General features: G+C 33.6%; 1 protein-coding gene across 3 annotated transcripts in view; it reads left to right on the forward strand.

Annotated features, from left to right (window-relative positions):
- Positions 1–25340, forward strand: part of Slc30a2_3 (proton-coupled zinc antiporter SLC30A2) — a 117082-nt gene that overhangs the window by 47154 nt on the left and 44588 nt on the right. For all 3 annotated transcript variants that reach the window (XM_011191759.3, XM_054228340.1, XM_029043327.2), the window contains 2 exons: positions 8347–8457; positions 16948–17068. In XM_011191759.3, the coding sequence (XP_011190061.2) occupies positions 8347–8457; positions 16948–17068 (232 nt within the window). The remainder of the gene's footprint in view (positions 1–8346; positions 8458–16947; positions 17069–25340) is intronic.

Genomic DNA, 25340 nt, shown 5'->3' on the forward strand with positions numbered 1-25340 from the left:
TAAATTAATTCCGCGCAAAAATTTTTTTTTTATATATTAAAAACCCTTGGCAACCCTGTTAATATTTTTTGTGAAATTAGAAGCGTTACATAATAAATAAATTTAAGCTGTTAACTATGTTTTTTGGTATTTACAATAAATTATAAAAAAATATTGACTCATCAAAAATTTTGATAGGGTTGCCACCTATTAAAATATTTCAAAGTCATATAAATATGCATGAAATACCTCAGAATTATATTTTTAAAATTATTCTATATATTTTTAAATGCATTAAATCTATTTTTTGTGTAGGGTTGCCACTTAAAAAGTTTTGTATCTAAAAAAAAAAATCTTAATTTTAATACACTAATTATAACTTGAAATTCAGTAATACACTAATTATAACTTGAAATAATTAAAAATACTGAGACGTTTTGTTGATATATATTTCATATATAGAGTTGCCAACTGCTGAGAAAATGTAGCATTTAATTTATTATGTGAATTGATTTTCTAAATATATAAATATCCCTTTCCGTACACAGCAACACATTTTTTTAAATTGAAAAGTATAAATTATAAAATTTAATGCGTTTACTTTTGTTATACCCTAATAGGGTTGCCATATATGTCTTTTTAAATATATATTAATATAGTAGGTAAAGAAAATATTTTATTTTAGTTATGAAGCCTGTGCCCCAAGAGAATCCCTTTTAAACGAAAATTTTTACGAACAGAGTTGCCACCTACATGTACAAAAAACTCAAACATAATAGAAAGTAATTATTTTATGGTGTCACACGAGGAATATTAAAATTTTTCACACAAAAGCATAACTGGGGAATGTGGAGATACTTTTTTTTATTGGATTATTATTAAAAGAAGGAAAACTACTGTATTTGATCGCTCTATAATAACTAATTATTCAAATGTATTAACTGAAACGCACTAGGAAATTTTATAATTTAACGAAAGGCTATTTAAGAGTAGAGTTGCCACATTTGCCATATACAAAATTAGCGAGAATTTGAATTAAAAATTAAAAAACAAAAATATTTTAAGAAAATTTTACATTTTAAGTCTCAACCGAAAACTAAGAACATTTAGAATTAGAACATATTTTTTGAAGTGTTTAGGTTTTTTTAAATAAAGTTCAAAACTTTATATTTCAGGTAACAAAGTAAAAATATTAAGTTTTGAAAATATGTTGGTTTAAAAAAATTCTATAAACAGTGTTGCCACCTAGAAAAAATTTAAATTTTCTTGAATAAATATTTAAGGGTATATTTTGGATAGCAATTTCTATACAAATTTAAAGTGTTTAAAATAGTTTATTAAATAAAAATTTATAAGAGAGTTGCCACCTACATAAAAATTTAAATATTATATTTTATAGGAAAAATGTTAATTTTTGGTAAGAGAGGTAATATATTTTTTGGAGCGATTAATAAAAAAAGTAATTCAAAATTCAGGAGTAGGGTTACCTCAAAAATTTCAAACTTTTGAGTAAATTTAAATATGTAATATGCTAATATTTTTTTTTAACAATTGTCATTACATTAGCTTCAAATCTTTACTACTTAACAAACAATTTAAGTATTCTATAGTATATAACATAAACATATATGTATGTAGGCACGTGTCTCACAGCTTCAAGTAGTTGCTAGTATACGCCCGCATTGTTGCTTAGCTGCGTGGGCGTTAACAATTGTAGGTATGTCGTTAACGCGCAATAATTTAAACTGTTTTAATTATTATAATTAAATACGTAAATGCCGCCTATCAATATAAATCTATACATATGTGTAACGTATCTGGTTACGTGCATCGATTTATGCCACTTTTTGCTGTCACAATTTGTTGCGATCTGCTTTATCACACACTTATTTACGTGCTTGAGATAAATTTGCGCTATTTTTAATTTATTATAAGTACTGCAATTACAAGTTGTCACACATATTAAACATAAATTAATTATAATGATAAAGGATTAATACACACTTTTGAAAAAATTAACAATCAATTAAGCTGACTTGACTTCAATATGCAAAATTTATTTGATCTAAATGAAAAAGAAATTATTAATAATCAATATGCTTCAAGGAGCTACCCATGCCACGTGTGTAGGCTCTAACATTGCTGTACCTTAATTATGCGAATAGGCTGGGTAAATTATAGATAGTATTAAGAAACAATTTTCACCTTAGTGCAGCTTCTCCTCCCATTTGAGGTGTGTGCCTTATTTCTATACAACTATTGGAGGGATCTACTGATTTTCACGATTCCGTACTAGTGATTATATGAGAATAATTTCGATGCCCGAAAATCACTATTTAAAAAGTTTTCTACAATTATTTTGAAATAGCATCCAACTTGGGTTACTAACAATTCAACCAAGGTGTTCTAATAATTAGAATTCAATTGATTCAAAAATAACTGTATATACGCTGAAGTTATATATAATAATTTAGGTATACTCAACCTTGTTGTACGATACTATTCCGAGTTTGAGACTGAGGTGGTAAAGCTTTATGATTCATTATGTTCTATAAAAAATGTCGATGGGACTAGGGGTAGATTCCTGTCAATAAATCCTCCAAAATACCAACGGATTTTACAAGGTTTCCTGAGTGAAATTCAAAAAAAGTCAACTTTACTTTTAGGAGTGTTAGGATTTCTAATCCTGACTCATAAATCTGGAAAATTCTGCGTGATATCTCATTTGTCCAATCGTTCTCCATTTCCAGACGTCCATATGTTTGTCTAAACTTCGACTTCGAGAGCGGCTTCGTCTCCTCTTAATCTTTTATTTGCCTTAAGATTATCTTCTTTATCTTCACTAACTCGATACCCTGAAAGACGATATTCGCGTGGCACTCTGTTCTGATCTAATGATATTGGAGCTATCGTCGAAAAATCTGTCCGGCTTATCGACCTTTATGCCTTTCTTTTATTTACGTTTACGCTCTAATGATATTGGAGCCATCCGTCCTAGAAATCGTAGCCAGATCGACATTTAACCCATTCGATCGCATTGTACTCGCTTGAGTAAAAAAATAAAAAAAAAAATTTCTGAACCCAAGCGAGTACAATGGGATTGAATGGGTTTCTGTACCATTTTTTTCTGTACCCATGGTTAACATTTTTGTCGATGTAGATCTTTTAGTCTCGCGTACTTCTGAATGGGACTGCACTTAAAAGCTTATATATATTTTTCAAGTACTTCGTTCAAGGGAATCCGCCATGCGGGTTTTATGTAGGTTTCCAATCAAATGTAGTTCCTGGCAAATGTAGTTAAGCCGAATTCCTTGGTCCTTGACCTGGATAAATATTTTCAAAAAGTACATTGATGAAACGGGAGCTCGGAACTCATTCAGAAGCTGGAACATAGAGCTTTGAATTCATATAAGATCATCAATGGTCTTCTCCCAGTTTAATGATAGATATGTATACTCGTTTGATTCTTGGAGAAACTAAACTTAAAGTTTTCGAATTATTAGTCGAGTAATTCACTTTATATGCTATACTATGTGGGATTCCGTTCAGCTTAAGTTCATCGCGGTTAGGTCAAGCCTGGGAAATCGAAGTCCTTGATCGGGGTCTAAATAAACAAAAAGTACTTCCATGAAACTTTGAACTTATTCCGGAGCTTGTAATTGGATCTTGGAACTCATACAGGTTAGGTTAGTAGGCAGACGTCTGCATATGCAGGAAGATCTCACTTGGACAGTTTTGAGCGCTGTCCTTTGTGATACCAATAAACTCTTGATTAATCAAAAAGACTCATATAAGATCGTTCCAGTTTAATGATAGAGATACTAAACTTAACTTTTTCGGATTATTTGTCGAGAGTTTCGGGTTAAGCTTCGGTAACACCTCATAGATATTAGGCTAGTGCACCAATTAAAGTATTATATTTTATAATCGAAAGCTGTCAGTCTAAATGAGTTTAATTTCCAAAGCCTCTCCAATCAAAAAAATTAAACAGTTTATGATTTTCCATTCACTTAGTTAAGCTTTAATCTTTGCGTAAAAGTCCTTTGAACTCAACCACAGCTAATAAATACCTCAACCAACACACATATTCCGGTATACTTATTCACCAAAAATCGAGTACATGAATCATGCCACAACAATAACCTGTGAAGTGAGCAGTTTTCGGGGGCACGCCAGAATTCCGACTTTCCAAAAATTTAATAATGAAAAAAAAAAAAACAAATAAAAATAAAAAATTTGGAAATTAAATTTAATAAAAGGGATCGAGGAGTTAAGCTGATAGCTTGAATTGTTACAGCCCGGTCGCTTACACATGACTGCTTGCCAGCTCGTGGCCCTCGCGCGATTCCACTTGCTGACCTGCCAAAGGAAGAAGTATAATAACGAAAGACTACAACAACTGCGAACGAAATTGATTTAATTTTACCTTTTCATGCGCGCCACCTTTTTGGCCACGCGCTCACGAACTTCCTATTGCGGTGTGGAGCGCGAGTGCGAGAGTGTCCTTAAAAGTCAGCTTTTCGTTGTAGTTAGTGCGTGGTGCACCTGTAGCTGTGCGACCAACGCTTTTTAACAGTTAATTTCTTACTTATTTTATTTGTTAAATATTTTTTGCTATTGTTGTTGTTGTGTATCGTTTCAAGTGTATCAAAGTGGAAGTGAACTAGTTAAAAGGGAGAATCAATTAAAATTTGCGCTTTAACCCAAAAAATTGAATGAATGGAAATTTCGGGGGTGCAACGCACAGACCGATTGAGTTGTGTGTGTTTGGTCTGAATGAATACTTGAAGATGTGCGTATATAACCGTTGCCTGAGCACTCAGGAAGTGGTTGAGGTTGAATTAAAGCAAATAATGGGTACTTTAGCGACCGCGAGTGCTGAGCAAATAGTGTTGAAGGCAATTGGAAAAAATATTATAGAAGAAACTTTGAGTTAAGTAAGGAAATTTGACGAAATAAATGATGCTTAAGCACTCTACCTAATGGCAATTAAATTTTAGTTTTAGTTATGTGAGAGTTTTAGATGGGATGCTAAAATGAGCTGGCAGAACCCCCATTTTCCTTTATTTTATTTTATACTTTACTAGACCTTGAAGTGTTAAACCGTTATATGGCAGCTATGTGTATTTTTTACCCGATCACAATTATTTCCTGGTATGTTTATAACTAGGTGAAATGGCTCGACAGTTTCAAATTTCATCTTCCTAGTTTAATATTTACACTTACTAGAGGTTATAACGTTAAAATGCTGCATGACAACTATACTTGGTTTTCATTCGATCACGCTAATTTTTGAACACATTAATGTGTGGGCAAAATGCGTCGACAGTTATGAATTTCAACTCCATAAATAAATATTTGCACCTACCAGGAGGCAAAACAAAAAACCGTCTATGAGAGGTAGTTGTAATTTTCATTTTGTCATGATAATTTTTAACACATTAATGTGATGTAATTAATTTCAACTTGATAGCTTAGTTATGCTCATGACAGCCCATAAAAAATGTATTTTTCTATGACAGCTAGGTGTAATTTTCATCCGAATTGGTTAAATTTTGTACAGTATCAAGCAATGGCAAAATTATTCGACAGTAATAAATTTCAACTCTCTACTTGATCAAAAACAAATAAATTTTTCTATGACAACTAGGTGTAACTTACATTCAAATACGTTCATTTTTGAACACGGTAAAGTTATAGCAAAATTATTCGACCAAAATTAATTTCAATATTTTAGCTGTTTATTTGGACTATATATACAGGCTTTCTGCTTAGCCTGTATATTAGAACTACACAATTTCTTTCTAGAATTAAACTAATATTTTACAAAATGTAAGAGTCGAAAGTGGTGCCAAAATGGGGTGGACCCAATAATATACATAACTTCATACTGACACTTCGAGGATTTTACGAAATAGACCTTTTTGACCCTGACTACCTTAACAGGGGTTTTCAACACTTTATTCTTAACTTGGAGTTTTTGTAATTTTCGTGAGAGCTCTAAATTTTAGTCGAGGGTATGGTTTTGAAAACATCATTTCTCAAAAAGAAGAAATATATTTCACTTTCATCATGTGTAGGGTATAAGAAACTTGAATACGAACGCAATTTTGCGAACAAAAAGTCATCGAATATTTGAAAGAAAGCAACTTGAAGCGACTTGAGAAAGAAAGTAGCGAAATGAAGTTGAAAGGAATTTAATTTTGTTGCCACTTGTGTTGCGTGAGCGTGAATCGGCTCCGAAAGCGCACGGGTTCTTGGAAGAGTTACGCGCACCCACCTACACACACATTCAGCATGCAAATGTCGCACAAAAATACGAGAACCCGGGAAAAACTGTTTGCATTGCGTGGCAAAATTGAAAAAGTATGCTAAAGACAGACACACACACACATATACATATATGTATGTATATTGGTGCAAAGTGAACAAAAGAAGTGCAACAAATCAAATGAAGGCGGGAATACAATTTGAAAAGTAAAAATCGAAAAGACAAATAAAAGTTGGCGAATTAAATTTTTTCATTTATTTTATACGCTACTTTTAATTTCTTTTTCGAAATTTCTTTCAACAATTTTTTCGAAAAACGAAAAAAAATTCGCACTCAAAAAGCACTTGGCACATTGTCAGCACTGGAATATGAGTGTCACGTGGCAGGCAGTGCTATGGGAGCTGATGCACGGAAGAGAGGTAAAGTGGCGGCTAGTGGGAGTGCAATAAATGCAATAAAGAATTTAATCGACTTTCAGGCGCCAACAAAGTGGCAATCAGTCGGCTGGTAGTGGCGAATCGAACCATATACATAACTATATATATGTGTAAGCGTTGGAGCACCGTTCGAATGCGCTTTCCGCTACTTTGTCGGGTTATTATTTGCATATGGTGTACGCGCTACTCACCGTCTAGCTAAGAGAGCGTACTAGCGCTCTACACTTTATCTGGTTATAATTCATTTTAAATTGAAAAGTCGTTATGGCGAATGGATTTAAAGCGCTGTGTGTAGTTTCAACACAAGTTTGTGAAATATATGCGCATCAGAAAAAAATAGAAGGAAGGTCTTGTGCATTGCTTTTGTGGTCTTAAGCTATATTTCTTGAATTAAAATTAACTGACTTGAACAGCATAGTCAGTACTTCATGAGGATATAAAGGTATATGAGAGTCGTTGAGTCGTTACGAGGTTGTTATAAAAAGGGAACATAGACACTCTCATAAGAACGTTTAAAATGTACTATTTGGAATTAAATATTAATGTTATAGAGCCACGTGGTGGTTTCTAAGTGTTTTAATATTAGAAATAATGTGTTCGACTTACATACATATGTATTTCGAACTGAGCAGACCCTTGAGGTATTCCATACATGTGGGATTAAGCCTCCAATTTTTAAGTTTGGTGAAGTTCTGTCCTCTGAATATAGATTCATATTACAAAATCATTTGTTAGAACTGGAGTTTTAAATGAACTGTATTACTTAAGCTCCAGATGGGACATTCAAGTCCTAGTTCTGTCAAATAAAATTCTCCAATTAGTTAGTAATTAAAAAATTATAATTAGTTTCTGTGAAATTTTGTGTTTTAAACGAAATTTCTTGTGCTTGAAATATTGAAAAAAAAAAAAACCTTTGGTGATTCAACCATGTCGAAAACTCAAGTTTACGATTGGTTCAAAAAAAGTTTTTGAAATATTCTCAGCGATAAAATTTAAAATGAGAATTTCCGGGTACTTATTTGACTGAAGTATATATTATATTATTCGGCTGCATTTAAGCACCAGATCATTTTATATGTATCAGAAATGATTTTTAACGAATAACAAGGTTTGATTACTCTCTTCTGATCTCAGTGTTGATCTCTTAGAAGAATAATCAAATAAGAATAATGAAGAGGGTAAAAAATTAGTCAGATGGTGGTGCAAACTTGAGATACATAAAGAAGAATGATATGTGTACAGAGAGTAAGAGAGACATATAAAGTGAGGCTGAGAGCAAAACAAAAAGGTATTAACTAGAAATGACAAAAATTCCCACAAGAGACCGCTGTAAAGTAATGTTACTCCGGGAATACTTCTCAAGTCTCTCCGTAGTTTTCAGTGATCTATAATATATAAATACATGTTCAAGAATAAGTACAGTTAAATCGTAATTGTCAAATTAATTAACCATGTGAGAAGTACAGAGCTCTACTGGGCCAACCAATGAAAAATGTCTTAGAAAATAATCACAAGTATGGCAATTAAAGTTAGATGTTGGTATGATACTTGATGTTATTAGAAAACTACTTAAGCGGTGTTGCCACATATTTTAATTAATTATTTTGCTTTACTTTATATATTTCTTTAACATTTCACTTCCATCTCTTTCTCTTCTAGTGCGCGATCATTGCCATCGTCAACGAACCGAAGGTGTAGATGTGAAGGCTCGTAAGAAACTGATCATTGCGAGTATATTGTGTTTGGTCTTTATGGTTTGCGAGATTATTGGTGAGTAAAATGAAATAATAATTCTTCAATATAAAGGGTGATTTTTTAAGAGCTTGATAACTTTTTAAAAAAAAAAAAACGCATAAAATTTGCAAAATCTCATCGGTTCTTTATTTGAAACGTTAGATTGGTTCATGACATTTACTTTTTGAAGATAATTTAATTTAAATGTTGACCGCGGCTGCGTCTTAGGTGGTCCATTCGGAAAGTCCAATTTTGGGCAACTTTTTCGAGCATTTCGGCCGGAATAGCCCGAATTTCTTCGGAAATGTTGTCTTCCAAAGCTGGAATAGTTGCTGGCTTATTTCTGTAGACTTTAGACTTGACGTAGCCCCACAAAAAATAGTCTAAAGGCGTTAAATCGCATGATCTTGGTGGCCAACTTACGGGTCCATTTCTTGAGATGAATTGTTCTCCGAAGTTTTCCCTCAAAATGGCCATAGAATCGCGAGCTGTGTGGCATGTAGCGCCATCTTGTTGAAACCACATGTCAACCAAGTTCAGTTCTTCCATTTTTGGCAACAAAAAGTTTGTTAGCATCGAACGATAGCGATCGCCATTCACCGTAACGTTGCGTCCAACAGCATCTTTGAAAAAATACGGTCCAATGATTCCACCAGCGTACAAACCACACCAAACAGTGCATTTTTCGGGATGCATGGGCAGTTCTTGAACGGCTTCTGGTTGCTCTTCACCCCAAATGCGGCAATTTTGCTTATTTACGTAGCCATTCAACCAGAAATGAGCCTCATCGCTGAACAAAATTTGTCGATAAAAAAGCGGATTTTCTGCCAACTTTTCTAGGGCCCATTCACTGAAAATTCGACGTTGTGGCAGATCGTTCGGCTTCAGTTCTTGCACGAGCTGTATTTTATACGGTTTTACACCAAGATCTTTGCGTAAAATCTTCCATGTGGTCGAATAACACAAACCCAATTGCTGCGAACGGCGACGAATCGACATTTCACGGTCTTCAGCCACACTCTCAGAAACAGACGCAATATTCTCTTCTGTACGCACTGTACGCATTCGTGTGGTTGGTTTAATGTCCAATAAAGTAAACTGAGTGCGAAACTTGGTCACAATCGCATTAATTGTTTGCTCACTTGGTCGATTATGTAGACCATAAATCGGACGTAAAGCGCGAAACACATTTCGAACCGAACACTGATTTTGGTAATAAAATTCAATGATTTGCAAGCGTTGCTCGTTAGTAAGTCTATTCATGATGAAATGTCAAAGCATACTGAGCATCTTTCTCTTTGACACCATGTCTGAAATCCCACGTGATCTGTCAAATACTAATGCATGAAAATCCTAACCTCAAAAAAATCACCCGTTATATTAATTCTAATTATTTATTCGAAACAATCTTCATAATATTTGTTATGCTATGAAGAGTATTTAATCATAAGAGTTGAAAAGTACGGAGAGAAAGGCCCGTATTCTTCCGATTTTCAGTCTGATCATCAGAAACCCTTATTTTATCTCTTTATCTTGTCTCTTCATGGTCCTGCTGTTGTAGAATTAGCATAAAAAGTCTGGAGGTTGTGCTAGGGATGCTGGTATGAGAGTCTTTGACACTAAATTATATTATTTCTTGGACGACCCTTGCTCCCAACTTTCTTGAATACACTTCTCTGCTTTGTCTTTCATTTTTTTCATTTTTCATTCCCGAAATTTTATATTTACATATAACAAGGTCATCTGTATTTATTTATGAATATTTTTGGAAATTTATTATCAAACTTTTCATTCCATTTTACAAAGCAAACTATTTAATTGAAATTTGCTGCTTGATGAAGCTTCAAGATCTTTCGTCTAAAAGAATTGCGTTTGTATTCAATTTACTACTTTTTATAAACGAAATACTAATATTTTCATGGGAATTTTTAACTTTCCCTTTATTGGCCCTTCAAAAGTATGTTGCTTGTGTATGTTTGAGTATTTATTAACTGAGACTTTTCCAATTATTTGTACTACATACTAGGTAGGTTTGTTCTGTGTGAAAATAACGGAATAAAAACTTTAATAAATTTTGCAAAATGCCAATTAGTAACGACGATGTACATAGATGTCTTTATGAATGTAGATTTTTGTTTGTAAATATGTGAAAGTATTAGAAAAGTTGAAAAGCTACCTACCAACTAGGGAAATTATGAGAGTGGAAAAGAGTTTACGGAATCAAACGTAAAATTCTACAGAACCAAAAAAAAAGAGATGCTATGTAGTTTCAGGATTGCTTTAGAAGAATTGATGATCATCTGTCCAAAGATTCAGCCTTTTCAATTCCAAGGTTCCCTCAAGCTCAGAAAATTTGCGGATTTTTATATGGAAGAATAATGGTTGAACTGAAGACCAGCATAATAGACGCTTTAAGCACTCAAACAGGTTTTATTTGGTTATCAAAAAGTTATCTGATTCATCTTTGTAGAGAACAAATGATCTTAAAAATTATGTTTTCGAATTGGAAGACCTCTAAGAAGAAGAGTTCTTTTGAAGTACCATGGCTTAAAGTAAAGTACCATGGAGATCGTTTATCATGTTTACCGATGATGACTTGGATCCATAAAATTGGTAATATTTAACCTCGAAAGCTGGTACGAGTAGACCAAGGCGATCAGTTCCCAAAACATTTTTCTCTAGATAGGATAGGTGGACTTGACTACACGCTGGATGTTCTGAAGAGAGTAAGAAGCAGACAGAAAGTGAATAAGAGAGAGAGAGAGATATAGATAGGAATGTGAAGTCCCTGATATTTGAGTTCCCGTATATAAATCTATATAAATTATTAACTTACTTTTGATTTAAATCCATTTTTAATTAAAATTCAAGCACTAGTCTTGCCTCGAACTTGCCCGTATTATTTGACTGTCTATATAAAGGATTGCTTATAAAACTGTAGATCGAAATGGTCCTTCCAGCTTTTGTCTCTTAGGAAAGTTCATCTCGTAATAGGTTGGATTAGGGATCAAGCTAGATGAAAATTGCCAAAGCTGCTTGAAGAAAGCCGAAGAGGAATCATCCAAGCACTTCCTATATCAATCGCTAGCATTCGCCAGACTAACTAAAGTTAAAACATCTCGGCGAACCCATCGAATTGATCGGAATTGATGTAAGCCGACTTAAGTGCTATGTAATAGAGTCAAAATACTTTGTCAAATCCTGAGGGTCTCTCGAGGGCCGACGCTGTCTATGTGAGATTCTCTGACTCTACCCATTGACAAAAAAACTAGCTTGTAAAACTGGCTAATCTTCTGAAATAATGAAATGAAATAGCCCTTATGGGTTAAAAAATCTCTGGAAGATACCTTGCATCGAACGGAACTGAAGTTCGCTACGAAAATATAAACTAGATCCGGGTTGGTAGTATTACTTTCATGTCGAAGGCAGTGGACCAAAGCATTAATTTTCTCAGTAGGAGTCACTTGGAAACACTTCTGAACTCCTTCTCAACTCTATTGAAGGGAGCTACCAATGGTTGGGGTCTTCAAAACTTGGAATCACTCTTATACGGTTTTAGAACTTTTTATCGTGTCAGCTACTTTGTTGGAAACTCACAATTCCTACGGACCACCGATACCACAAATAGTATTAAAAAGGGTGACCAAACTTTCAGTTTCAACTAAGACTCTACTGTTTCGTAATGAAAAACTTTTGCTACAACAACAGCAATACTAAAGATTTTTGAATGGTTGAGGGAACTTACTCAACTCGAAACAGCAGAGCACAGAACCGCACACATACACACCCACATACACTTTGGGCATTGAAACATGCAACCGTGTGGCAATTAAACAAAAATTTTAAAGTTATACAAAATTCCATTAAAAATGCAGTGAAGCATAAATGAAAATAGAAAACAATTAGGATAAAGTGCAAGAAGTGGTGAGTGCCTCGTGACGAGCAACAAGCAGTAGCTGTACGGAGAGAGAGAGAGGAAATTTGAAAAATTTGAAATTTAAATGTCAATAAAAAGAAAAAAAGCAAACAGCAAGCAGTGTAAGAATGCAGTGAAGGCTTAAGGCAGCAGGGCAGCGAGCAGGCAACCATGTTGCATGCTGATTGACAAACTGACTGATGCGCCGCACTGCTGCTGGACATTTGTGTGTTGGCGAAAAAAAACAAGTAAAAATCTGGCTAAACTTTTCAATAAAATGCAAAATGTACAGCTGCCACACACGAGTAGCGGGTGGGGTGCAGAGTGTATTTGCAACAGCATTGCATTGTGTTGCATGTGTAGAATCAGTGTTGCACACTTGCTTTAGCATGCAACATGCAGGCTTAGCATTGTCAATTGTTGCTCGGACCGACTTTAGGCTTTGCTCCGACGACTGTGTGTGGCAGCGCTTAGTTGGGGCGGCAGCCTGTCGATTGTACTAACCGTTTGTGGGTTGTTTGGTTCACTAGTTGGTTGGCTGACTGGCAACGCGTTGGTGGTGGCACATTTCGAAGTTTAGTGTGTTGAGAAGATCCGCATTGATATGTGACAAGTGTGTTGCACAGATTCATTGAAATATACACAAATACACTCTCCAAATGCCACTTCGCAACAAAGCCAGCAACAATTGTTTGCACTTGCTGTGCTTTTGTATCGCTACTTCCTATCTATCTATATACCTACCTTCGTATGTTTGTATTTGTGGCATGTGGCAACAAAAGATCTGCCAACAATGTGGCAGCTATGCCACAGCAACCGAAAAAATGCAAATATACATAAAATATCGATGGCCGACAGAACCTATAAACCCTTTCAAACCTCTCCTCTTCATATTCACAACTTGCCACTAAATTCATACCACACTCGCTGTCCTCTCTCCCCTCTCTAATAAATGCTCACTATTAAATACATGACGCTTGATACTACAAACATTCATATGTGTGTGTGTGTGTGTGGCATTCACTGCACAACAATCAATATGACTTGCAACTTGGTGGAGAGTTCAACCAATAAACGAGACGTGCAGGCTGGAAAAGACGACACTGTATGTTGCAGCAGTTGCATCAATATTTGACTTGCAACTAAAAATGTACGGATTTTTGGATTTTTTTGGTCAGTGTTTGTTGTACTCTTTGCAGTTGCTGTTGCTGCTGTTGTTCATTGGCATTTTATACAGTAGTCTAAAATCTAAATTTTATAGTGGTCTCTTGGTCTTTCTGCAACTTCGAACTGCCTGTCAAGCGTACGACAGCAACAGTTGCATATTTGATATGCTCTTTAGGCAGTCGGCAAGTTGAACCAATAAAGGTGAGAGGCACAGGAAAAAAAATGAGCTTGCAGTGCAAATGCTGCAGTTGGCTTAACTGATCGGTGTCTGTGTGCTTGGAAATTACTCGAATGTTTTGCAATATTTAAATAAATTTATATGGAAATGGATTTCTATTTGAAATTTATGGATTGGCTTAAATTGGCTGTGACTTGAGATTGTAATAAAATAAATAGGGTTTAAATTTGAAGATATTTCTCAGTGTAGGTATCTTAGATGGAGTGGGTTTTCAGCAGACAGTAGCTTGCTCAACAGAAAAAGCATACTTTGGTTGATCCATACATGTTAGTCATTGGTTATCACAGATTGCCACATAATTTAACTGTATTATTTAACTTTAAATGCATTCCTGAAACCTTATTGATACTAACCCTTCAATAAAGTCATCTCAGCATGACATCAAACTCTAATCTGACGAGACAACCATAGCTATTTGTGGAACTAACCCACGTGAGGGTGAAATCGGTCCATGAGTCCTATAGACTCGGATCTGAAAGTTGAAATGTTAAGTTGAAATCCAAAGTTGAAATCCAAAGTTTAAATCCAAAGTTGAAATTCAAAGTTGAAATCCAAAGTTGAAATCCAAAGTTGAAATTCAAAGTTGAAATCCAAAGTTGAAATATACAGTTGAAATCCGAAGTTGAAATCCAAAGTTGAAGTCCGAAGTTGAAATCCAAAGTTGAAGTCCAAAGTTGAAATTCAAAGTTGAAATCCACAGTTGAAATATACTGTTGAAATCCGAAGTTGAAATCCAAAGTTGAGGTCCAAAGTTGAAATTCAAAGTTTAAATCCAAAGTTGAAATTCAAAGTTGAAGTCCAAAGTTGAAATATACAGTTGAAATCCAAAGTTGAAATTCAAAGTTGAAATCCGAAGTTGAAATACAAAGTTGAAATCCTAGTCAAAAATCGTCGTGAAGGTGAAAGTATGTAGATATGTGTAGTGACGACTACATAAATTTGAAATCCAAAATTGAAATCTAAAGTGGTAATATAAAATTGAAATCTTTTTACAACCCGTCTTAAAGTTTATTGTATATTTACAACTACCTAAAGTTGAAATCAAAAGTTGAAATCTATAGTTCTAATCCTAATAATCCATTTATCTTTCGGTAAGGTAAATGAAATAAAATTACAGTTCTTTAAACAAATGAGGTCTAGGAAACCCTGAGTTTATTTTCAACTCCAGAGTCAAGTGGATTTTTAGTCCGGCTGAGTAAACATAATTTTTCATAGTTCCGAACCGTTAACGGGCACTTTTTCATTCTCTTTCCGCTATAGCGATCAGATATGCCCTTAGACAGATATGAATAATCTTCAGAGAAGATTGTCTTCAGTTTTCAAAGTTTTTGATTCACACTAACTTGTCTTATTTTTTTCTAATACCTCTGCTATACAAATTCCATGTTCAACAAACCCTAGAATCTAAAAGAAGATAAGCATCGCAATTAGTACTCCAAAAAGCTCGCGAGTTCCTAAACGTAATTTTTTGACTTAGCCGAACTATAAAGCTGTGAAACATTAGCCATCCACTTAGGAGTCATCTCCGCCAATTCATTGCCTAGTCTTAGACAGAAAATCAATTAGCATATCTCTACCGAGTACGTCCTACCCACTCACCTCTATTAGCTTCTCATCAATTGCATATACCAAACCCTTCTTAATGCTGATGAGCTCCGTTTCGCTGCCTCGAAAAAAAGGGCCAAGATTATCAATATATTGTACGTACGAGTATTTTCTCGAACCGACAACCACAACCCTTTGCATGTAGCTTGTCGAATGAAACGTCAAATATCTCTACACAGCGACTTTTGGCTTTCAAGCAATTTGGCATACTTTCGCTTTGCACGACAGCCAAACCAAGCGGTGTGCGGTGAGGTGGACCGTTTGAGAATGTCCGAATAGTTGCAATTTCGGTTGCCGTCATTATCAACAATTTTGCCAACTCCACCTTTTCGTTGTAGCACTAAAAACCGACTATGTACGATGTGAAATGGTGAAATTCAATAACTTTTGAGAAAATGGAAGGCAACAAATAACTGCAGTAACGGAAGATGCAGCTAACCGAGCAGGAAAGTGACTTGTTAACTAAAAATTGTGGCCAAAAAAAAAGAAGAAAAAAAAATAAACACTTTGTGAAATGCTTGCTTCGATAGTCAACATAATGGCTGATCCACGTAACGAGCGACTGACAATTGACAGGGCAGCTCGCAAGTAGCTTTATGCTTAGCGTTGCCTTAGTGAAGTGAGGTAGTCTCATCAACCTGGCAGATGTGCCATCAAATTGTTATAATGCTCTTTCGTTGGCGTTCTTTGGATGGTTTGGTACATCTCCTTCTGCAGGGTATTTCAAAAGGTACGGGCTGCGAAACTCATAACGAAAACGATCCTTGAATCAGTTGTAATCAGTCCTCCACCGACTCCAATATGCAGTTAGATTCTCGAGGAATCAGACTGAATGGTCTGCGCAAACTAGCCACTGGAATCATTACTAGACTTTGAAGCCCAGCTCATCAGTAAAGTACAGACTCGGATGCCTGAGATCTTTTATACACTGATCTATTAGAAGCAGTCAGACGATCTTAATCCCTGAATGGCTCGATTCCATGAGTTTATTCCTACATGCGAACACATCAGATCTTTTATACACTGATCTATTAGAAGCAGTCACACGATCCCAATCCCTGAATGGCTTGGTTCCATGAGTTCATTCCTACACGCGAACACATTCAAAGCTTAATTCCTGGATGACTCGATTCCATTAGACCTGTTACACTAGCCAAGATCAAATAAGACAATATCCTTGTGTGACTCGTTACCATGAGTCCTAAAGACTCGGAGCTGTCAGCCTACCATTAGAAGTTGTCCGCCTACTCCAGATCTCCGTCGAAGTAAAGGGTTCCTGACAGCTGGGATCCGTAGAATTCGCAAAGGATTTCCAAACGTGTTAATTCTGGATCCATACGCATGACTTTCTTACTCATCTCGATTCAATCGATCCACACATTTTGCATCACCCTTTAATATTTTTGTTTTTATTTTCTAATTTTTCTTTTCTCTTTTTCATGTCTCCATCCATCGATTGATTTGTCCAACGTTGCGTCGCTTTTACGCTGCGGTTGTGTCTTCAACAATGCTGCTGATGTGGCGTGACGCCCCAAATTTGCGTTGTTCTTGTTGTTGGTGCTTCATGGTTTCATCATTGGCTTGCCACACAAACAAACAGGTGGCATTTTATCGAACAGTTTGGCGATTGCAACAGATGCCGCTCACTTACTAACAGATTTTGCCAGTTTTATGATATCATTGTTTGCCATCTGGATAGCTGGGCGACCATCAACACAGCGGTAAGTTGTACTAAATACACAGATATATGTAGTTACTAGGCATAACATTGCTTTTACACACAAATATATTTGTTTGTGTTTGTAGTTCATCGTTCTTTTTTCGTAGTTTTTCGTCTATTAATCGTTAGTATTCTAGTTTACTACAGTTCGAATTCTATGCAATTTATATTGGTTGACTTTGTTGTTCTTATTTTTGTTTTGGTTGGAAAACTAAGTTATGGTAAACTGCATGTTGCATGCTGAGGTTACCCAGTGAGGCTTAGATCATATACAGCAGTCAGTGTTGTACATGAGATCACCTTTTTCTTCTTTATCGATGCTTTCAAATTATGAAGTGGGGATTGGTCTTCGTTCCGAAAAACTACACGAGGATCTCTTAATGCCTTTAGTAAACATGTTCTAAATCGGCAGCTCCAACTCATGAATCTAAAATATGAGAGATTTATGGGGAATATGAACCGAAGTTTGAAAGAACATATCCAAAAAAGGCCCAGAACACTGTCAATTTGAAAGCAGTTCGAGAGGAATTATCAACGAGTTGTCTCTTCTGGAACTCATTCATTAATCGTCTAACTAAAAAGTTGGGATTCTATCTTAAAGTGGCCATCTTGGAGAATAAATAAAGTACTGCCAGGGATCGCATTATTTCAGATCTTCATAATTAATAATAATAAGTACCTCTTACTTTTTGTCCGAGTTTCATTAACTTATTTTTTACAAGATTCTGATCGGAGAAGTTTCAGTATCAAAGAAAAAATAACGAAGAAATCCGGTCCACTGACTCAATATAGGAAGAGACAAGAACGGAATAGCTTTCAAAATACTTCTCCACTGTTGTAGATCAATATTATACATATATTTCCAAGAAAATATGTTTGCTATATAATCTCGAGGTCCTGACAATTTAATCTCCTTTGGTTCAAATATATGAAATAGTCTACCGAAGAAACTTTATTTGGATGAAGAAGGATGAAAGATCATCCAAAAAACACTACTTAGATAGTGATGAGCGATATTGCTATTTTTGAATCACTGTGATTTTATATTGCTATTGCAATCACAACAAAAAAAAAAAACGAATTTATGAGAACATTTTTATTAACTTTAACAATATCCAAAATTTACCTGCTTTTGTAATCACAATAAACTAATTAATAAATTTTGGGTACATTTAACTGCTTTTGTAATCACCCTACCCAAAGTTATCGAAATCGCAACTAAAATTGCTACTGCGATCACTGAACAATGATTGCTACTTTCGAATTGATCGACTTAGAATTACTGAACTCATATATGTACTGTGATCGAACAAAAGCTCTGAACTTCTCTATAGCTACTGTGACTGAACAGCAATGGCGATGGTAAAACAGTGATATTTACAAAAATTTATCGCAGTTGCTATATGCGATTTTTCAATCACAGTGAAAAAATCACCGGTAGTGATATATCGCTCATCAGTACTTGTAGATATGGCAATTTAATAAAGTTCCTAGGACTTATTAGAGCTCCGACAGATAGTTTTCACGACGAGACGTTTTCAGCTTTATCTGTTTTCTCCATCACTATCACTGAGAGTTGGTTTTAAGCGCCTTTGTTCGGAGTATGTTTCCATTTTCTTGAGTATGCTTCCTTGTAACTTGTCTGAGCAAAGCCTCACTAGAAAACATTTTTTCCAGAATTCTATGAAATTAAATTTTACCTCGTCGAGATCGTGAAACCTTTAAAGGCCATGTTTTTCACGCAGAGGCTCTCAGCGATCATCATGAGAGCTTCATAGCTATGGAAATCTTGAGGTTGAAGTCAACAATGAACTACTTCGAGAAGTCGTCAAGTAAGGTCTTCCAAGAATTGGTTCAAAAGGAGAGTTGCTCAGTTATATAATAGGCGTGTTAAAAAAATATCGTATTATTGGAAGGTGAGTTGGCGATTATAGTGGATGTTGACCGATGACCGATGTGCCTCATTTGAATCAAGTATGATATGATTTAAATCAATAATATGATTGGTTCATCCCGTGGTATAGGCCCTGTGAAACTTGTGAGAATCATATGAAATGATCAAGTAGATAATATGATTGGTTCATCCCGTGGTATAGGTAAACTTTTCTTCCTGAAATTTCCAAGATATTACCAAGAACCTTTGAACTGAAGTAGATATAGTTTTTATGGGACCTGAGTCAATAATGGGAAGTGGATAATAAAACAAATTTAAATGAAACTTTATAAAAAAATAGGCGTGGCCGCGTTCCTTTTTGAAAATAATTCCACGGGGCTCTCCACCACAACAGCTTTTCTGTTAAATGGGTTAACTCTAGAAATATATTATGCCACCAAAAATATTCTTTCTCGTATGTATTTGCCCCGTTTTATATTTATATATATAATCTTTTCAATCACGAATTCACCACTAACACACAGTCACACAATAATTTAACCTGCTCGCCGGCAATTGTCACCGCTTTCCAGTTGCATGCAAAATTCTATATTGTTGAGTTAGTCTGTTTATAGCAATATTTATTTGAATTCTTTTTTCTGAAACAAGTTTTTTATCACTAAAAATTGCTGCCCACTTTAGGTTTTTGATGAAAACACATACGTTTAGCGTTGCACAAACGGCAGCTAAGCTATGTATTGCGCTAGTTTTCACTCGTTGGAAAAATCGTTTTCAATTATTTTCCTTTTTTGCATTTTCTATTTGCTATTTTCCATTTGCACATTTCATTTTGGGTTTTAGACAAGGCAACTAAACAAATGTTCACTTTAATTGCCATTTAGTTTTGGCAAAATTGCTGCACATTTAGCAAGTCGTGTGCACACAAGTGGGTGGACAAAACAGCCAAATTGGGAGAGAAGTGGCATGTGTATATATGTGTGTGAATTTCAGTTTAAATGCATGTGTATGTGTGTGAGATTTGTCGAAAAACGACAGCCAGTTGAAGAGTAATAATAATAAACTACAATTATATGTGAGTGTATAGGCAGATATGAGCTTATATATTTGTACAACCCACCTATCTACATCAAATATATACATATAAACAGCAATTTGCTGTGGCGAACTATTAAATCCTCCGACATACATACATATGTATCAATAAACTACTCGCCACTTCAGTGCATTCATGCATGCGCTCGTAAAGTAGTGTGTTTGCTTGTGGGTTGTACATGACGTATGAGCAATATTCAATTCAATGCTTGCAATTTGCCGTATTTAATGGCTTTTTTACAGTTAATTAGTGGGTCAGTGCTGTGTGCATTTGTATGTCTGCAATTGATTTGAGTTGTGCAGAAAATAAAATTTCCTTTAATTTGAATTTGCCGTTATTCACTTCAAGTACTGTTATATGCGATATAAATAAGAAAGTTACATGGTGAACGATTACGAGAACAAGAAATGTAATGTAACAGTAAATTTGCGGATATATGCATCCAAATACACAAAATTGAATTTATAGGGCTTTAACAGTTTAGTAAATATCGTTAGATTAGTTGAAACGGAGATACTTAGGATTAATTGAGGCTAGTTTATGATGGGTGGATCTGGTTAACAGTTTATTAAATTGCAGTAATTTAGATCGTAGATCAATATCTGGAGGAGTGGCAATAAATTTTTGAGAGGCAACACTTGTCTGGTTAGAACCCTACTGAAAGGTCTGTTGTGTCGCTGGGCTCAGATAGTCTTATCTCACCATGAATCACCGGTCCCGATAGAACCTTAAATCTGAACCATTTATATGTATATCTGGAAAGATCCGGTTCTTTTCCATGATTGGATCTGATTTTAGATATATGAGAACATTTCAAGATTTCAACTTAGATATAGCTAAGGCCGTAGAACTCTAGATATATTTAGACCATTTGACTTGGTGTGGGTTATATTTTTAGATGAGATGAAACTTCATGTTCTATTTTAACGATCTTCAGATGTAAATTATTTGCACTCCACAAAAGGTTTCATAAAGAACCCGTTCTTCGCAAAATAAATAACCCAGGAAGCTTTACTTAAATTCTTTCCTCTGATTCTTCATTCCTCAGCCTTCATTTCAGACATCTAGTTTTCAGACCGACCTTCGTCTTGTGATTGTTATTTGCCGATAAAAAAATAGACGGCTTTGACACGAATGAAGAGCTTCTAGTGAAAATATTCGATATCAAAATTTCACATGGAGTTGATTTTGACTGCTGGGGTCACACTACTCTTAGAAAACATTGGTACTACATTTTTTTAACAAATTAAACCACAATTTGAGCTTTTATAAAGCACTAAAAAAGCTTTGGACGTCCACTTACTAAAGTCAATATAGTTCTGGGAGAAATTTGATAGTTCAGAGAGCATATTCTTGCAAAACTCCTACGAATATAACCAAAAAATATTATTTTCATATTGTGTATTTTACAGCTTTTAAAGCTTTACGAGTTTTTAACTTTTTCCCATCAAAGACGCAAAAAAACTCTGAAGCCGCTATTGAAGCTTTACGTGCTTTTTAATTTTTTCCATGAAAGAGGCAAAAAAGTTCTGAAGCCGTGCTTCCGATAAGTCACATTTTTTTATCTCAGTTGGAGTTTTATCAAAAGCTCCGAGCTTGAGAAATAAAAAGTAACAATTTTCGAAAGCTTTTGAAAAAAATAAGAACTTTCGCAGCTTATATAGACTCAGACTTCTTCAAAACCTAACTTTTATTGAGTTTCATTTGTTATGATATTTTATGGACTTATTATAGAATAGCGGTCTTGAAATAATGTGTCTAATGTCGAATAGATAATTATTCGGGTTTCAATTTTTGTTAAACCTGTTGTGGTTCATGAGTTCTGTGTGTGTTTTTAATTATTTTTAATAAACAAGGCCATTTAATATTGAAAATGAAAATGCCTACTTTTAGGCTAATATGAATAAAAGTTATTAATTTTAATATTCTATGAGCAAGCCTAATTGGCTCGACGGGTATGAAAAAAACGAACTCCACAACTTATTACACATTCGAGTCAAAACAACTGTTGACGCAACCATTGTTACTTTCAAAAAGCAACACTCCATTTGCATTATATTAACTCCTAAAGGTATGCAATGAAAAACTTTCAAATGAAAGCACTATATTTACCGTCAAAGTATTATATAAAATATACATAAGCTGCCGCAATAACAATAAAAATCATAATAATAAATGCATAAGCATAAACAAACAAAAAACATAAAAAAAGAATAACAGTAATAATAACAACAATGTCAACATAACAGGCTACAAAGTGAGCTCAACAACTAGCGACAAAACGTTTGAGACTACCGGAAAAGGTAATTGCGTTGAAAATGGCACTGTTGCCTACATATAGGCGGTGGCGATTTAATGCAGCATACTTTTAGGGGGTGTGTTATGTATGTAAATGGTGTTGTTGTATGAGTAAGGCTATATTATTTGTATTATTTGCGTTGCATGTTGTTGTTTGCTGTGTGCTGCACTTATTACTTCCATATGGCGTGAATAACAAAGCCAAAGTGAAGGAAATGAAAAACAGTGTAATAAAAATAATAAAAAGATTAAAAAAAGCAAAAACAAAAACGAAATAAAAACTGTTGTGTGTGTAAAGAAAATGTAATAGAAATGCTGGCTGGGTTAAGCATGCATGAATTAATAGACGCTTTTGTGCCGGAGTGCTTGCATATGTGTGGGCGGAAATATGAGAGTGTGTGTGCAGCGTCTGTCTGTGTGTGTAAGTGCAAATTATGCAATTTAGCTGTTATTGCGGAGATTATATTTTTTAGCGTATTTTTTTAAGCTCGGGCTACCATAAAAATAATTAAAAATAAAAATAAAATAAAATAAAATAAAATAAAATAAAATAAAATAAAATAAAATAAAATAAAATAAAATAAAATAAAATAAAATAAAATAAAATAAAATAAAATAAAATAAAATAAAATAAAATAAAATAAAATAAAATAAAATAAAATAAAATAAAATAAAATAAAATAAAATAAAATAAAATAAAATAAAATAAAATAAAATAAAATAAAATAAAATAAAATAAAATAAAATAAAATAAAATAAAATAAAATAAAATAAAATAAAATAAAATAAAATAAAATAAAATAAAATAAAATAAAATAAAATAAAATAAAATAAAATAAAATAAAATAAAATAAAATAAAATAAAATAAAATAAAATAAAATAAAATAAAATAAAATAAAATAAAATAAAATAAAATAAAATAAAATAAAATAAAATAAAATAAAATAAAATAAAATAAAATAAAATAAAATAAAATAAAATAAAATAAAATAAAATAAAATAAAATAAAATAAAATAAAATAAAATAAAATAAAATAAAATAAAATAAAATAAAATAAAATAAAATAAAATAAAATAAAATAAAATAAAATAAAATAAAATAAAATAAAATAAAATAAAATAAAATAAAATAAAATAAAATAAAATAAAATAAAATAAAATAAAATAAAATAAAATAAAATAATCTGAAAAAATGTAATAAAAAAATCTAGAAAAAATATTTAAATAAAATATAAAATAATTAATTGAAAAAAATCATAAAATTTTTTTGAGAGTCCCACTAATTTTTTCAGACTCAAAAAGCCTTCCCTCACCCTTCTACAAACTTCATCACACCCACCAACTTCCTCAAATTACAGCCATGCAAATTGCTCGCTCTCTAACTGCACAAACATTGCATACTGCGCGGCGCATTGCCTACATTTCGGCGAAAATTTTTGTTTGCAACGCAAAAAAGCGCAATAAAAGAAAGTAGCAAATTGACGCGCGAGTTAAGTCGCAAACAAATGTTGATGGCGTGAATAGTTTTTCGTTTAAGTGAGTGTGAGTATGTGTGTGTGTCGTGCGGTCGCTTAAAATTCTGCGGAAATTGTGCCATTTCAATTTTCGTCTCATTTCAAATCGTGCAATTTCCCCTGTTTTATTTTTTTTATCAAAAAAGTATTTTCGCAGTCATTTGCCGGCGCCAAGGCCTGCATACCAGCCGCCTAAGTGTGTGCGCGCCTAAATGTATGCAAAGTTACATATGCAAATTTTCGCGTATTTTCTTTTGAAATTATCAACTTTTGCAAGCAGTCACTCCGACACACACTCACACCCTCACATACATACATTAAGGCACATCAGTGTTGATTACTTTTGCGAATACTTATTATTTGTGACTGCTGCTGAATGGCCATAAAACGCGGGCGACTGTCGCACTTTCCGTTACTTTTTTTTGGTGTTTAGAAAATTTAACTTGAAAAGCGCTGATGAGAATGTGTTTGTGTGTATGTGCAGATTAAAAGTTTTTACGCTAATGCGCTGCGAGTTGTTGATACAGTTCTGACAGCGGCAATGTGGTAAATGTTGTTGGGCTCACTTGAGGGTCTATATGATGGTGTTTCTATATGTGTGGGTGTGTGTGTTTCCTTGTCAAATTGAGCAATTTGCGGTAAATAAAATGGTTGTAGATATTTGTTTTTATAGTTGTATGAAATCACTCGTATATTCTTATAGAGGCAATTATGTAATTATAATGAAGATGAGCATTTATGAAAATTGTAGAATGTTGGAGGAGCATATATAGGGGCAATGGACTTTATAAAAATATACATCAATGTAGACTATGCATTCAAAAAATTAACAAAAATCAGAAACTAAAATTTTAAATATTTTGGTATTAAAAATTGCTATTTAATGAAAGTTGCCACATTTTTAATATTAAAATTTTTTAAATATAAAAATGTTTAAACTGGAAAAAATTAAACTTAGATATTGATGAAATATCTTTTCGGAGATTTTATTGCAGTATTATTATTTTTTGGTGCTGCCACCTGTTTCAAATTTTTTTATAATAAAATAGTATACTATGATATTTTTGAAAGGAAAGTTTAACGATTTCTTCGAATTGAACTAGCGCAAATCTCTACCACCATCTCACTAAAAAAAAAAAATAAATTTTAATATTAAAACCAAAAATTTCAGTTACGCTTTAATAAATCATATAATACATGAAAAAAATTTAACAAGGCGTTGCCACCTGTTTTAAAATATGAAAAATTTGCTATAATTTACAAATTAAATTAGATGTTTTTAGTACTTATATACAGTTTAAATAACTACAAAAACATAAACTTACGGCGTTGCCACTTGATTTAAAATAATTTAAAAAAAATAAATTTAAAATTCATAAAAATGTATATTTTTTGACAATAGAGGCGTTTCCATTTTGAAATTTAAAAAATACATAAAATATATAGGAATGTTGCCACCTATTTTGGAATATA

Source organism: Zeugodacus cucurbitae, chromosome 3 (genome assembly GCF_028554725.1).
Source record: "Zeugodacus cucurbitae isolate PBARC_wt_2022May chromosome 3, idZeuCucr1.2, whole genome shotgun sequence".
In the NCBI taxonomy this organism is placed as follows: domain Eukaryota; kingdom Metazoa; phylum Arthropoda; class Insecta; order Diptera; family Tephritidae; genus Zeugodacus; species Zeugodacus cucurbitae.